This window comes from Papaver somniferum, chromosome 6 (assembly GCF_003573695.1).
Source record: "Papaver somniferum cultivar HN1 chromosome 6, ASM357369v1, whole genome shotgun sequence".
Taxonomy (NCBI): domain Eukaryota; kingdom Viridiplantae; phylum Streptophyta; class Magnoliopsida; order Ranunculales; family Papaveraceae; genus Papaver; species Papaver somniferum.
The window spans coordinates 110,059,050-110,074,522 of record NC_039363.1 but is presented as its reverse complement, the minus strand read 5'-3'; the positions used below and the strand labels follow the sequence as shown (position 1 = coordinate 110,074,522).

General features: G+C 37.2%; 2 protein-coding genes and 1 non-coding gene across 3 annotated transcripts; all 3 read right to left on the bottom strand.

Annotated features, from left to right (window-relative positions):
* Positions 1-3,220: 3,220 nt before the first annotated feature.
* On the bottom strand, positions 3,221-3,801 carry LOC113288829 (auxin-responsive protein SAUR21-like). Its single transcript, XM_026537953.1, has one exon. The coding sequence runs from the start codon at positions 3,698-3,700 to the stop codon at positions 3,410-3,412; it is 291 nt and encodes a 96-aa protein (XP_026393738.1). The 5' UTR covers positions 3,701-3,801; the 3' UTR covers positions 3,221-3,409.
* Positions 3,802-5,095: 1,294 nt separating this feature from the next.
* Positions 5,096-5,422, bottom strand: LOC113288828 (auxin-responsive protein SAUR21-like). The gene has a single exon (XM_026537952.1). The coding sequence runs from the start codon at positions 5,420-5,422 to the stop codon at positions 5,096-5,098; it is 327 nt and encodes a 108-aa protein (XP_026393737.1).
* Positions 5,423-8,268: 2,846 nt separating this feature from the next.
* Positions 8,269-8,352, bottom strand: LOC113292263. The gene has a single exon (XR_003331749.1). It is a non-coding gene; the product is annotated as a small nucleolar RNA Z102/R77 (small nucleolar RNA).
* Positions 8,353-15,473: the final 7,121 nt, after the last annotated feature.

The window sequence follows — 15,473 nt, the reverse complement described above, 5'->3', positions numbered from 1 at the left end:
TCCATTAGATATGAAGATACCAGAGGAGGTTTGGAGCGGAGAAAAGGTAAATCTTTCATATTTGAAAGTTTTTGGTTGTGCTGGTTATGTACATCTTAGTCCCGGTGAGAGGTCTAAGATAGGTGCTCAAACAAAGAAGTGTATATTTCTTGGTTACGGAAATGACGCTTTTGGGTATAAAGTTTGGGACTATGAGGTCACAAAGTTATTAGAAGTAGAGACGTCACTTTTAATGAGGATGAGATGTACAAGGACAGGAATAAAACACAAGTTGAAGATGTCGGATCAAGCAACGTCAATAAGGAGTTGTATATCGATATTGATGATGTTTCTAGAAAAAGTGTGGTACAAGAAGGGCGCGGTGTTGCTGATGGCAGAGAAGTACAAGATGAATAGACCTCTGCTGCAGTGGGAGTTACTCCTATAGTTCTACAAGAAGTACGAAGATCATCAAGAACTCCAAAACCAAACCCAAGGTATGCTCTGTATTATCTATTACTTACGTATGGAGGTGAACCTAAAGATATTAAAGAAGCAATAGCGGCTGATGATTCAGGAAAGTGGAAACTTTCTATGGAAGATGAGATGAATTCACTTGAGGAGAATGACACTTGGGTGTTAGTAAAATTACTAATAGGTAAGAAGGCGTTGCATAACAAGTGGGTTTATCGGATGAAGTCTGAAGCAAATGGAGATATTCGCTACAAGGCGAGGTTGGTTGTGAAAGGTTTCCAGCAAAAACCTGGTGTTGATTACAATGAGATATTTTCTCCAGTTGTGAAGATGACTACTATACGAGTAGTGTTAAGTCTAGTGGCTTCTAAAGATCTCTACCTTGAACAGTTGGATGTAAAGACAGCTTTTCTTCACGGTGACCTAGATGAAGAAATTTACATGAAGCATCCAGAAGGATTCATAGTAAAAGGCAAGGAAGAGATGGTGTGCAAGCTAAAGAAGAGTTTGTATGGTTTAAAACAAGCCCCGAGACAGTGGTACAAGAAGTTTGATAACTTCATGAATAGAGGTGGTTACTCACGGTGTAATGCAGATCATTGTTGTTACTTAAAAAGTGCGGTTCTGACTACATCATATTATTACTGTATGTGGATGATATGTTGGTTGCCGGAACATCTCTACAAGAAGTTGAGAATTTGAATAAACAAGCAAGTGAGTTTGCTATGAAAGATCTTGGTGAAGAAAAGCAGATTGTTGGTATGAGGATCATAAGAGACATATCTAAAGGTGTACTTATGCTTAGTCAGGCTGAATATATTGAACGAGTGTTGAAAAGGTTCAATATGGAGAATGCTAAACCAGTTAGTTCTCCACTTGGAAGTCAAATTCGTCTTTCAAGTATGCAGTGTGCGAAGACAGAAGAAGAAAAGGAGTACATGGCTAACGTACCGTATTCTTCAATGATTGGGAGTCTAATGTATGCTATGGTGTGCACGAGACCGGATATTGCACATGCAGTAGGAGTAGTGAGTAGATATGCATGCAACCAAGGAAAACAACAATGGGAAGTTGTGAAGTGGATTCTCAAATATTTGAGAGGTAACACAAACGTACCATTATGTTATGGAAAAGGTGGTTCTATCTTGAGGGGTTATGTGGATGCAGACTTCGCAGGTGATGTAGATAAAAGACGAAGTACGACCGGTTATGTTTATACTATGGGGTCAGCTGCAGTGAGTTGGAACTCACGGTTACAGAAGTTGGTAACATTGTCCTCTATGGAAGCGGAGTACGTAGCGGTAACAGAAGCGAGCAAGGAGATGATTTGGTTACGAGGTTTGTTAGATGAGTTGGGAAGGAACAACGAGATAGTGTTCTGTTTAGCGACAGTCAAAACGCTATACATTTAGCCAAGAACTCATCCTATCATGCTAGGACAAAGCATATGGATATTCGTTATCATTTCATTCGGGATCTCTTAGAAGAAGGAGAGTTGAAGCTCGAGAAGATTCTTGGTTCGAAGAATCCGGCGGATATGTTTACCAAGGGAGTTACATCAGACAAGCTAAAGCTCTTTAAGGCTTTAGTTGGTCTCTCAGAATGAGGATCTGGGAAGGGAGCCGCACCGACAAGGAAGATGTTTTAGCACCGTCAATCCAAAGTTGAAGAGAAAATAAGAATTGAAGACAATCAATGAGTCTTCAAAGTGGGAGATTGTTAGTTATTGAAGACTAACTATTATTTCCTAAAGTTAGTCGTGGTTATTTAGGAAAGGGGTTTCCTAAACCGGTTATAATTCTTGGTGGCCAAGTTTGTAACCTATATAAATAGGTAATTAGGACTTTTCGAATTGATATTGTGTAGAAAACGATTAAGAGATCGGTGAGAGATTTCTTGTATAGCTCTTAGGGCTAAAGCTAGGGTTTCGTTGTGAGAGCATATTGGTGACGAACAAGAGACAAGGTTATCGTCTCGGATAATTATTGAGGTGTAACCAAGGGTGTGCTGGGATTGACACGACGTTGTAATCGTTTTCTTTCATAGTGGATTTGAGTTGGTGCGGCTCAAAGTGGACGTAGACAATATATACAAATTGTATGTATTGGTCGAACCACTATAAATCTTGTGTCTTGTGAGTTGATTAATCTTTCTCGTATTATTATAGTTGCTTGTGCTTGGTTTACTTATTATTCATCATAATATCTCAAGATCCATTTTTCCGCGGTTGTCAATGATTCCATAAAAAAATCCTGACATACACCTTCTGGCGCAAGTCATTATATTTACTGGTATATTCCAAAATTGCTTAATTACATTTATTCACTTTTTTTTTTTGCGAGTTGGTAACAAAAAAGAAGAAATACCGGAAATGACATTTGCATTCCGTTGGTACTGTAACTAGTGTTAGCTTATCTCTAGAATCCCATTATTATCCCCACATTTCCAAATGATTTATGATCTCAACTCATCATTTTCCCTGCAAGGCCGATTTTGTTAGAAATCGGAGAGATTCGTGCAAATTTGTGCCAGTCACGTTTACCTACGTACCCGAAGTCCTGACAAGTGAACTTTCCCAAGTTTTCTCTGTTACTTTCTGCACCCATCTTTTTCTTAATCTGATTAGGTCATCACCTTGGGAATAAACTTATTGCAGAACAATTAATTAGCGGAAAAATAACAGAAGATCAATTTCCCTTGTAAGGTTACCTTAGTAGACTCTACCGTTACAGGATTATATTGTAGGTTCATGTTCATCCCAACAAAATTGAAGCAAAATAAAAGATGGAATTATCGAAATGAGAAAATTTTGTATTAATTGGTACTTTCGATGGGAGAGTATTTGAATTATACTCTTCCCAAGAAAAAAAGTAGTATGTTACATGGGTTGGAATACAACCCTTTGCTAAAAAAATTTATCTACAATTAAGCTACTGCTATCTGATTATCTAAATTCTCAAGTAGAATTCAATTGAGAAGTCAGATCAATGAAAGCGTCTTCGTTGCAAGGAATTGTAAGTCCTCCCATTGGGTGATCGAACCCAAACTCTTCCTCTGCACAACTTAACAAGTTTTGGAATGAAGGATGGTTCAAGTAAGATAGAGGAACAATAAACCTCTTCTTCTCGGTTTCTCCGACATAAACAGCGCAATGTCCTTTAGGAACTACGGATGATGATTGGTTTCTTAGAGAGTGTAGTTTGAGAATTTGCTTTGATTGTGAAACCATTGAACGCATAAGACCCATTTTTGCAAGGAGATAATTGATTAACAAAGAGATGTGAAAGTTTTGCTTGTGATGAGTGCTGAAAGATGTAATATAAGAATTTGAAGATGGATATGATTGGTTGGAGTCTGTGGGTATTTATATACTTAATATTGAAGTATATTGGGTTGTCCTTTCAAATGGACTTTGAGGTTTAGAAGCAAAGAAGAGCCATGCAGCAGTAATCTGGTTAGTTTTTGGGACCTACATGCTTAATTTATGCTCGCACTGTTGCACATGGCTTTGCTCATACAATTCAACTTTGAATCAAATCTTCCTCTCAGTGGCTCTCACTGTCTGCAACCCAACTTGTGTCTAGTGGTAGTACCATTTTTCCTACAATCACAAAAAATTTCTCAATCTGTCTGCGGCTCAACTTGTGGATATGAAGTCACTTTCTCAAAAACTAATCTTTTCTGGACCTGTCAAGTACGCGTAAAGAGACGAGAGAAAAAACATAGGCATGTGAAGGTGTATCACGGTACAAGTACAAACAAAGAAGCTGAGATGAGGTTAAGGCCGGCTAAGGGGTATACATCTCAAAACAAAGATGACAAATGCATGTATCTTACCAACTTGGCATGATTAATTATCTTATTAGTACAATCTATTTAGTGAAAAAATGACACAAGGGACCAGTGAAACCAACTGGTCGATTTGACATAACTGGATTTTTTTCTCTATCTATCAATGAGTACGAAATCAGAGCTCCAAAGCTTATCTTATAATTTTCTTAGTATAATTGGTAGATCCTTTTGGCCAGGTTTTCTTTCTCTAAATAGGTTGTTGCTGACATCAAGGTAGGCTCGGTATACCGATTGGTTCGACATTTATATCGGCCTGACACGGTTCTACCTAAGTGGGAGGAAAAAAATTATTGCTTTCATTTGTTTAGACATTTATGTGTATGAGCAAATCTGTTCGAGCAAAATTCATGGTTGCAGTTTAGGCCGGTACTTAAGTGTTAAAACCCTACAACAACTGGATAGGAGTAGAGTACACCTTCTAAGGTACCATTTTAAGAACAAAATCTGGTTTAGCATTTGCAGCACATCACCAGAACAAAAGTGGCTTGTCCTATTACTTTCAACTGGTTCAAATAGGGTGACAGAGATGGGCATAGCCGTATAGTTTTATGCGGCGCCCAACTTAGAAGCATTTTAAAGAAATTTAGAAACTACTTCGGAAACTGGATTACTGAAGCAAGAAACCCTACATTAGTGAAATTTTCACCAGGGAAATTCATTAGAAATTTCTCCAACTCATTTACAAAATTATGCACTAAAAAAGAGGCATACGATGCAAGGGATCAACAAACAGACCCACTTACTTCTCTATAGTAAATCAAAATGTAAGTAATATTTCCCCATTGTCAACTCAAGATAATAAACTGTTTAGGTGATAAGTGAGATTGATGAAATCATCTTCTCTACAAGGAATTGTAAGTCCACCCATTGGATGATCGAACCCGAATTCTTCCTCAGCTTTACGTAATAAGTCTTGAAACAGAGGATGCTTCAAGTAAGAAATCGGAACAACAAACCGCTTATTTTGATTCATCTCTCCAACATAAACGGCAAAGTGTCCTCTCGGGACATCTACTGCGGTGGCAACCCGGGATACAAGTTTGTGGGAACTTGGAACTGTTTTTCTCCTCATTACTTGCTTGGCATGCACAACCATTTCAGGAAAACGAATACCCATCTTCTTCTTATGGAATCTTGAATTTTCAGATTTTGGCTAGTGACTGTTGAGAGTGTGTAGTGAAAGGTGTTGGATATTTCCAAGTTTTGTTCTCCATATATAGAATTTCCATTTTAGTGCATGGGGAGTGGGAATCAATGATTAGATGACCTACCATTGTATAGCTAAAGGATAGTTAACTTGGGAGATGAGCTGAGCTGCAGATAGTACAGAGTCAAGTTGGGATAACAGAACATATGGTGTGGGAACCACAAAACAGAAAAATACTAGAAAAAAAAAATCTGATTTGGCCCATTGTTTTCTTCATCATTTGGCCAATGAGATTCAATGAATTGCTATAAATAATTGTGACTAAATGTTAAGAAAAGCCTACGTTTTTTTCTGTATGATGCCATTTGTAAGAACTGTTTATGTTTTTTCTTTTGTTGTCTAGGGTTTTATTCATTGAATTGAATGTTTCTTCATCATTGTGATTGTGTAGTAGCTAGCTAGCTAGCTAGTAGTAATACAGTTGACAGTAGCCAGCCATATCTGAATAATGTAGCCCAACCATATATTCCACTAGCTATATATATATATATGTTCCAAATGCCAATCCAATCAACTATCCCTCTTTCCAAAAACATTTTCATGTTATTATCTACTCACCAACTCAATCAGGGCTCCCCACAACATGTGACAATCATGAAGCCACTATCCCAACTCCTGATATATTGTCGATGGAGCGGTCACAGTTTCACTGTAGTTTGCACCTGAAATACATGTACTGATTTTCTGTATGAACTCAATCGGGGCTCCCCACAACATGTACCTATCAAGCCACTATTCCAACTAGCTCCTGATATACTGTCCGATAAGGCGGCCACAATTTCACGGTAGTTTGTACCTGAGATATGTACTAATGTTCCTTATGGTCAGAAGTGATGGAAAACGTTCAGAAACAACTCGGGCAACTTGAACTGAGAGGGGTTTTTAATTTTGATCAAGAAAATTATGCATCCACAAGCAGCTCTTCTTACAATAACACCCTTCTGATTTCAAATTCTTGGTCGGGCCTATATGGAGATAATGAAATATGGTTGACTCATTTAGGATAACGATTTTTAATTGTGTTTATCTCCTTTTATAGGGAATTGGCAATGGTCTACGACCAAAATAAAGCTGTTTGGATAGTCAAATTTGTTCACACTACGTTAAGGTCCTACACAATGCACCGTATTACACCTAATTTGTATCTCCAAATGGGGGCAACTAAGCTGTAAAGTCTGTCAAATACATCTTTGGGTTCAACTATACATTTTTTCCGAGTCAAAGACAGTAAGTCTCTTTGTAATGTCTAACTCTGAATAATGGATAATATATTTTTGGATCTTCAAACATAGTGGAAACATGTTCGATCAAATCAAGGACAAATGCATTAGAGTATTAAGACCCTACTCCTTAATGCAAGTGGCAGAAAAGATCCCATAATAGTACTGTAACACGTAATGGTAGTTGTACTGTCTTTGTAAGGTGGTAAGCACCGAATTAGGTCATGTACATTTGATTCCACGATCCAATATTAGGTCCTACCACAAGACAAAAAATCATCATTGACGACACAAGATAAGATTTGCAGTACCCCTACGACAACTCCATTTCATGTATTGTGGAACGGGGGTATTGTAGAAAGTCCAAGTTTTTCTACAATGGTTGACAAGTGTTGTAAAGGGTGATGTGATTCATGGTTCGACAATAGTTTGTCAATGTTGTGATTATCTTTCGACTTTTTTTGATAACCTAACACAACTCTTGCTTGTATTGTTGAACAATCGTGGACAACATAAGTAGTATATCGTAGAAACATATGCAACAACAATTACCAGTATTATGAATAATATTTGCACATCACTTGTATGAATTGTCGAACTATCTTGGACAACACAAACTTATGTTGTAAAGTAACTGTTTCGTAGTCGAAAACTGGAAGACAACATCGATTAGTATTGTGAATACTACTATCATTACACTTCCTAGAGTTGTACAACTATACTGAACAACTCCTACTTATGTTGCAAGATTTGTTTTTACAATACCCTTAACAATTGTAATATTTGAAGTAACAACTTCTGTTATCTGTAAATGAATGTGTAACTACAACTTTTATTAGAAGTTGTGTGCATAAAACTATTTTGAAAAAAAAATTACAGCTGAAACTGGATTGCCGAAAGTATTTCACATTCACATTAACCTGCCAGTGCAATACACTTACATTCATTCAAGTTAACCTACTAGTGTTAACCACATACGTTCAAAAAAATGGCAGTGATACAAAAGCTAAGTTTTCTAAACACACTCCAAAAAGATTATGAAGATGTCTATGGGAACACTAATCGATCCTTGGGCCATGTAATAAAACTTCTGACAGCATTACTAACATACTTGAACTCTGAAGTTGGCATGTAGACATAAGCATCATCCACATGAGCAGTAATCACACACTGTATGCCAGATCATAATGAATCTGGAAACCGCATCCCATTCAAGTTACTATCATTTGTGGGGGAACTGCCATTTCTATTTCGGTAGGAGCCATCATTGAAGGCCTGACGAAGTCTTCTTCAACCTTAGGTTGGTGGATGGTAACATCAGGCAATGGAGTCATTGGACCATTCTTTCCTTTAGGATCCTAATCCAACATGTTCTTGACCTTGATGCCAATAAAACCTTGCTCAACAAAACAAACAACAATGAACTTTAAGTTAGAAGATGAACGGAATTTCCAGAAAATAAAGAAAATATAACTCGGCACACAACAAAAGAAGTAAAACAGAAGAAAAAAAAGCGCTCTTTAGTAGGACTGGAGAGAATGATCATATAGACGGAATACATTTATGTCACCGTTTCGACAATCAAACCAATAGGGAAATTATCTAATCATCACCTCATACTCTCCACTGTCTCACTCTAAACAAAAACGAAACAAACAAAAGTAAACCAAACAACAATTAATATACTAATGAAAGATACAGTTTAAGTTAGTAATTCATGTTGTCATCTTCCAACACAAAGTTGGTAACAAAGTATACCTATTTGCTTTATAGATGACACACAGATGTTCGTAGTATTTAACAAACGGCAGGGTAGAAAAGAGCAACTGCGATTCAATTAAAAAACAGACAGTGCCTTTCACTCTCTCAATTATTGTTGAAACCACGCATATCCATACAAAATACAAGTTTAACATGATTCACAAATGGCCGCAGAACAAGATGGTAAGTAAATCCCTTCTAAATGCTGGATAAAATCTTCAACAAAGCACAGTAACTTGACTAAAACATGAGACAACTTGTAATAATCTCAAGATTTCCAACATATATTTGGAAGTACTGTAAGCATACTTCCTAGTGTTCCCACACATTCAAACTTGCCCTATTAAGGAAAATTCAAGGAATGGAAAATTTCACAATTCAATTCATTCCACAATGTAAAATCTGAAGTGACATTATATTTATAACTGGTATCGTTTACCATCTACCAAATTCAAACAGTTTTATCTCATTCATATGGATGAGATACTCACCATAACCTTCTCAGTTTCTGCGTTAAAGTCGCGCCATTATAGGCTGGATATCAAACACCCTTGGTCAGCACTTCTAAAAACCACACAAGCACATACTTCACATCTTCAGCTTATTTGATTTGGCCTCATTTATAAATCCCCTGTGAAAATTGGTGCCTCAGAAGGTAGAAACCCCTGTGAAAATTGAAGTAGTAGAAACCCAATTATCAATCAGTTCATCTAAAATCAATAATAAACTTTAAAAAGAAAAGAAAAAAAAATCAAACTTACATCAAGGGATAACTGAGAGCACAATTACTATTGTGTTGAACCCTAGCATTGCAATTGAATCATGAGAAGATGGGGTATCAGTGTATTCGAATCCATCTCATCTTCTTAACATCAACTGCAGCAACGATTTACATCTCGTCTTGATTTCAATCCGTAGTTTTGAAATCCGATAGATTTAAGGTGCAACTTTGGTTAGGGCTGAATTTCTCTATGGTTAGAGATGGTGAGCTAATAGGTACCGATATTCCATTCTCAGTACCACCATTTCAGCATATAACCAGTACCACTGCCATCAACATTACATTCTTCCATGTCTTCTTGTTCATATCCTGCTGCTATAAACACTACATTACATCATCTTTCACAGCTTTAACCTTAATATCAACCTCTCTAGAGATTCTTGAACATAACCAAGCCCCTACTGCCTATTTCATATCCATCTCATTCTCTGCATCAAGTTAATATCCTGTAACAGCAACATTCCATTCCTGCACATATTTGACCATGGATATCACTCAGCTCAAGTCCAGCACCATACTCAGCTAACTCCATTATTTGTTTCAAACAACAAAAACATGCCCTCAACATGCTCAAGTCGAACACCAGACTCAGCTAACTCTATTCACTTCTTCATTTCTTCATCACCAGTTCTGTCATTTACATCCTGAATCTCCAAAACTTGTTGTTTTTGTTCTCAACTGATGGCAACAGTTAACACCACCAGTTACATTCATCTATAGCAGCAGCAGTCTTCAAAACTTCAATATCAAACCGAAACCATGAATATCAACATTATACTTCTTCATCTGAACCCTAACAACAAGCACACAACCACACAATTACCACAAAACCCATCTTCTTATGATTGAAATCGAGCTCAGCTTCCCCTTTAATCAATTCAAATATTCAAATCTATCACAGAATCATACATCCAACACAAACCCTAGCTCTGATTTTATCAATCCTCCAACACAATAGAACCGTAGTTCTTCATAAATCTGCTCATGTCTTCTATCTATCTGAGGGAATCAATCGAACCCATCTCTGTTTTCAATTGAAGCTCAGAAACCCTCATTTCGATTTCCATCTTCTCCCTGAGTTCTTCATCTGCATCTATGCTTGAATTAACTTCAAAAACTCTTGTCTTCTCTCAAACAGAACCTCACAGACCAATGGTACCATTTACTGCCAGAATTCATCCAAATTGAGATTAGGGGGGTTTTTTATTTTGTTTTGAAATAGTTCGGTTATGGGAATTGGGATGAGGTTCTAGATTGAGAAGAAGATTTTGATGAATCGAGAACTTCTAGAGATGGAAGAATTGAGTTATGTGATGAATATTTGAAGGAAACTTGAGTTAGGGCCGCCGTTGATTGTTACCGAGAATAAATTTGGCTTTGTGTAACTTGAATCAGTGATGGGGTTGATTATAATTTGGTTCAGATCTGGATTTGATGAGCTGCTACTATTGACTGTTGCGGATGAGAGAAAGGGGGAGTTAAAGAGAGAGATTGATAGAAGATGATGAAGAAGAGGGGTTGAGAGAAGAGCAGCGGTGGTGATGGAGCGCCGCCGTCATCTGTGGAGTAGAAGTGTTCTTCAGCGGTGGTGATTGAGAGAAAAACATATAGGAATTGGGTTTGAGAGGTTGAAGGAGGGTTATGCTTCGGAAAAAAAAAGAAAGAAGAAAAGAATGAATCCGAATGAAAATGATGGACGGTTGAGATTGTATTTGAGATGCTCATACGGATTAAGAAAAGATCTTGACGGTTGAGATTGTATTTAGGATGCTCATGCGGATTGAGAAGTATGTGTTTCATTTTGTGCTAATACGAGCTCATGTATTCGGTTTGATTATCAACCTTCGACACGAAAAAAATCAAAAAAAAATATGAATAAATGTAGCACATTCTTATCGACATTTTGATATAAAAAAATCCAAAAAATGTATAAGAATAAAGTTGAAAAATAAGAAATCAATCCGATAATTGGTGTGTTTCTTTGTGCTTTCTCTTTGTGCTTCCGGTTTGAATTTCGACTAGTTACACAGGTCATGAAGTAATTTTGACTAGTCATACATGTCATGAAGTAGCTTTAGTTCACATTAATAGCATGATATATCATCGAAATCGATAAATATGAAGCTCAATGTCGATTCAAACTTCAAATATGGTATAACGACATACAAACTATGAACCAAGAAGCTCTGAGAGGGTTCTGACTTCAAACTTAGCATGATACATCATCAAAATCGATAAATATGAAGCTCAATGTCGATTCGAACTTCAAATTTGGTATAATGGCCTATAATCTATGAACCACGAAGCTCTGAGAGGGTTCTGACTTCAAAATTAGCATGATACATCATCGAAATTGATGAATATGAAGCTCAGTGTCGATCCAAACTTCAAGTTCGGTATAACGACTTACAAACTATGAACAAGAAGTCTGAAAGTCCACAAAAACGATGAATCCAACCATTTACTGGTAAGATTCCATGGAAATATTCTACGAAACCTTAAACACACACAAAACTTGGTAAGAACGATGAATCCATCCATTTACAGGTAAGATTCCTTCGGAATATTCTACGAAACCTTAAACAAACCCTATTTCTGCACATTGGATGCAAACCAGACTCCGAGATCGAAACCTGGAAGCGAGTGGACTACTCTAAGTCAGAAACTTGGTAAGAACGAAGAATCCATCTATCTACAGGTAAGATTCCATCGGAATATTCTACGAAACCTTAAACAAACCCTATTTCTGCATATTGTATGCATACCAGGATCCGAGATCGAAACCTGGTCGTGAGTTGACTACTATAAGTCAGAAACTTGGTAAGAACGACGAATCCATCTATTTACAGGTAAGATTCATTTGGCATATTCTACGAAACCTTAAACAAACCGTATTTCTGCATATTGTATGCAAACCAGACTCCGAGATCGAAACCTGGCCGGGAGTAGACTACTATAAGTCAGAAACTTGGTAAGAACGGCGAATTCATCCATTTACAGATAATATTCCTTCGGAATATTCTACGAAACCTTAAACAAACCATATTTCTGCATATTGTATGCATACCAGGCTCCGAGATCGAAACCTGTCCAGGAGTGGACTACTCTAAGTCAGAAACTTGTTACGAACGACCAATTCATTTACAGGTAATATTCTTTCGGAATATTCTACGAAACCTTAAAAAAAACCTATTTATGAATATTGCATGCAAACCAGGCTCGGAGATCGAAACCTGGCTGCGAGTTGACTACTCTAAGTCAGAAACTTGGTAAGAACGACGAATCCATCAATTTACAGGTAAGATTCCTTCGGAATATTCTACGAAACCTTAAACAAACCCTAGTTCTCCATATTGTATGCAAACCAGGCTCAGAGATCGAAACCTGGCCGTGAGTGGACTACTCTAAGTCAGAAACTTGGTAAGAACGACGAATCCATCCATTTACAGGTAAGATTCCTTCGAAATATTCTAAGAAACCTTAAAAAAACCCTATTTCTGCATATTGTATGCAAACCAGGCTCCGAGATCGAAACCTGGCTGGGAGTGGACTACTCTAAGTCAGAAACTTGGTAAGAACGACGAATTTATCCATTTACAGGTAAGATTCCTTCGGAATATTCTACGAAACCTTATACAAACCCTATTGCTGCATATTAGATACAAACCAGGCTCCGAGATCGAAACCTGGCCGCGAGTGGGCTACTCTAAGTCAGAAACTTGGTAAGAACGACGAATCCATCCATTTACAGGTAAGATTCCTTGGGAGTATTCTACGAAACCTTAAACAAACCTTATTTCTCCATATTGTATGCAAACCAGGCTCCGAGATCGAAATCTGGCCGGGAGTGGACTACTATAAGTCAGAAACTTGGTAAGAACGACGAATCCATCCATTTACAGGTAACATTCCTTCGGAATATTCTACGAAACCTTAAACAAACCCTATTTATGCATATTGGATGCAAACCAGGCTCCAAGATCGAAACCTGGCCGTGAGTGGACTACTAAGTCAGAAACTTGGTAAGAACGACGAATCCATCGATCTACAGGTAAGATTCCATCGGAATATTCTACGAAACCTTAAACAAACCCTATTTCTGCATATTGTATGCATACCAGGATCCGAGATCGAAACCTGTCCGTGAGTTGACTACTATAAGTCAGAAACTTGGAAAGAACGACGAATCCATCTATTTACAGGTAAGATTCATTCGGCATATTCTACGAAACCTTAAACAAACCGTATTTCTGCATATTGTATGCAAACCAGACTCCGAGATCGAAACCTGGCCGGGAGTAGACTACTATAAGTCAGAAACTTGGTAAGAACGACGAATTCATCCATTTACAGATAATATTCCTTCGGAATATTCTACGAAACCTTAAACAAACCATATTTTTGCATATGGTATGCATACCAGGCTCCGAGATCGAAACCTGGCCAGGAGTGGACTACTCTAAGTCAGAAACTTGTTACGAACGACCAATTCATTTACAGGTAATATTATTTCGGAATATTCTACGAAACCTTAAAAAAACCTATTTATGAATATTGCATGCAAACCAGGCTCGGAGATCGAAACCTGGCTGCGAGTTGACTACTCTAAGTCAGAAACTTGGTAAGAACGACGAATCCATCAATTTACAGGTAAGATTCCTTCGGAATATTCTACGAAACCTTAAACAAACCCTATTTCTCCATATTGTATGCAAACCAGGCTCCGAGATCGAAACCTGGCCGTGAGTGGACTACTCTAAGTCGGAAACTTGGTAAGAACGACGAATCCATCCATTTACAAGTAAGATTCCTTCAGAATATTTTGCGGCTTAGTCACCTGAGCATTTTTTTGGACATTATATTTTGTTTCACAACTCTTATAAAGGATTGTCTTAAAATTAGTATATTAAAGAACCACAAACTTGACAGAACTTGTGATAGTGTAGGAATGGTCAGTGGTGTAGACTTTCATGCAGGAGGCTGAGGATCAAATCCCCCCATCCTCATTTCTGCCAACGTTCTATATTTTTACTTCAACAACACTTATAAGTGTTGTTATGCATTTTTATTAAGAAAAAAACAACCAAAACTTGTGAACGGTAAGGATGGTTGATGAGCTAGACTTCCATGCAGTATATTCATGTTCGAATCTCCCTTCTAATCTCATTTTTTCCAACATTCTATATTTTTACTTCAACAACACTTATAAGTGTTGTTATACGTTTTTATTAAAAAAAATGAAAAAAAAAAACAAAACTTGTGAACCGTAAGGATGGTTGATGAGCCAGACTTCCATGCAGTAGGTTCATGTTCGAATCTCCCCTCTAACACTATTTTTCATCATCATATTTTGGTGTTCTTCAACAACTCTTGTGAAAATTGTGATAGGCTTAGTCACTACCTTTATGGAACAGAGTTGTTATAGCTAAATGTCGTCACAACGTTTTTTCTTAAGGAGTTGTCGTTTGTTTTCTTAGCGCAACCCCTTATTTCCTAAGGGTTGGCAGTGATGATATACGACAACTCTTCCTTTGAAGCCAGTTGTAAAACATATGACTTTCTACGATGTTTAGCGAAGAGTTGTAAATCTCCAGTTGTAGATGTATATTTTTCCCGTAGTTTATATACAGATCATTAAGTGGAAATCAAATTCATGGAACCAATCGAATAAAATCCATATAAATTATCTATAACCAGCAATTATTCCATATTTTGTTTATTATTAAATTTATGTGCGAAAAATGTCGCAAATGGAGTTGGTATATGTTGAAAAGAAGAGAAAAAAGGATATCAGCCATAAAGGCAAAAGAGAAATTATTACACACGGAAACCAGGTTACTGAAGGATAGATGGTGTATATATACAATGGCTAATGGCAACTGCAAGATGAAACTTAGCTTATATAAAGACAACTCTCTTTATTGATGTTTAGAAAATCTCTCAAAACTAAACACAAGCTCTAATCTTGCTCATATGATCAACCACAACTTTGGTGATCATATATATATATAGAACTATGAATTCCTTTTCCTAGTCCTATTACCTTATTACATGTCTTTCCTTTTCTTAGAACTAGATGACTTCTAATTCCCTTAGGATTACATCAATTTCTTAATCTTTTCCTAACCAGCTTGTTAGTGACTTCTATGTTGAAGTTAATCCAACATTCTCCCCGTTAAGCTTCAACCTTAACCGTGAC

Coding starts and splice junctions, on each gene's coding strand:
- LOC113288829 (XM_026537953.1), bottom strand. CDS start 3,700: ATGGGTCTTATGCGTTCAATGGTTTCACAATCAAAGCAAATTCTCAAA.
- LOC113288828 (XM_026537952.1), bottom strand. CDS start 5,422: ATGGGTATTCGTTTTCCTGAAATGGTTGTGCATGCCAAGCAAGTAATG.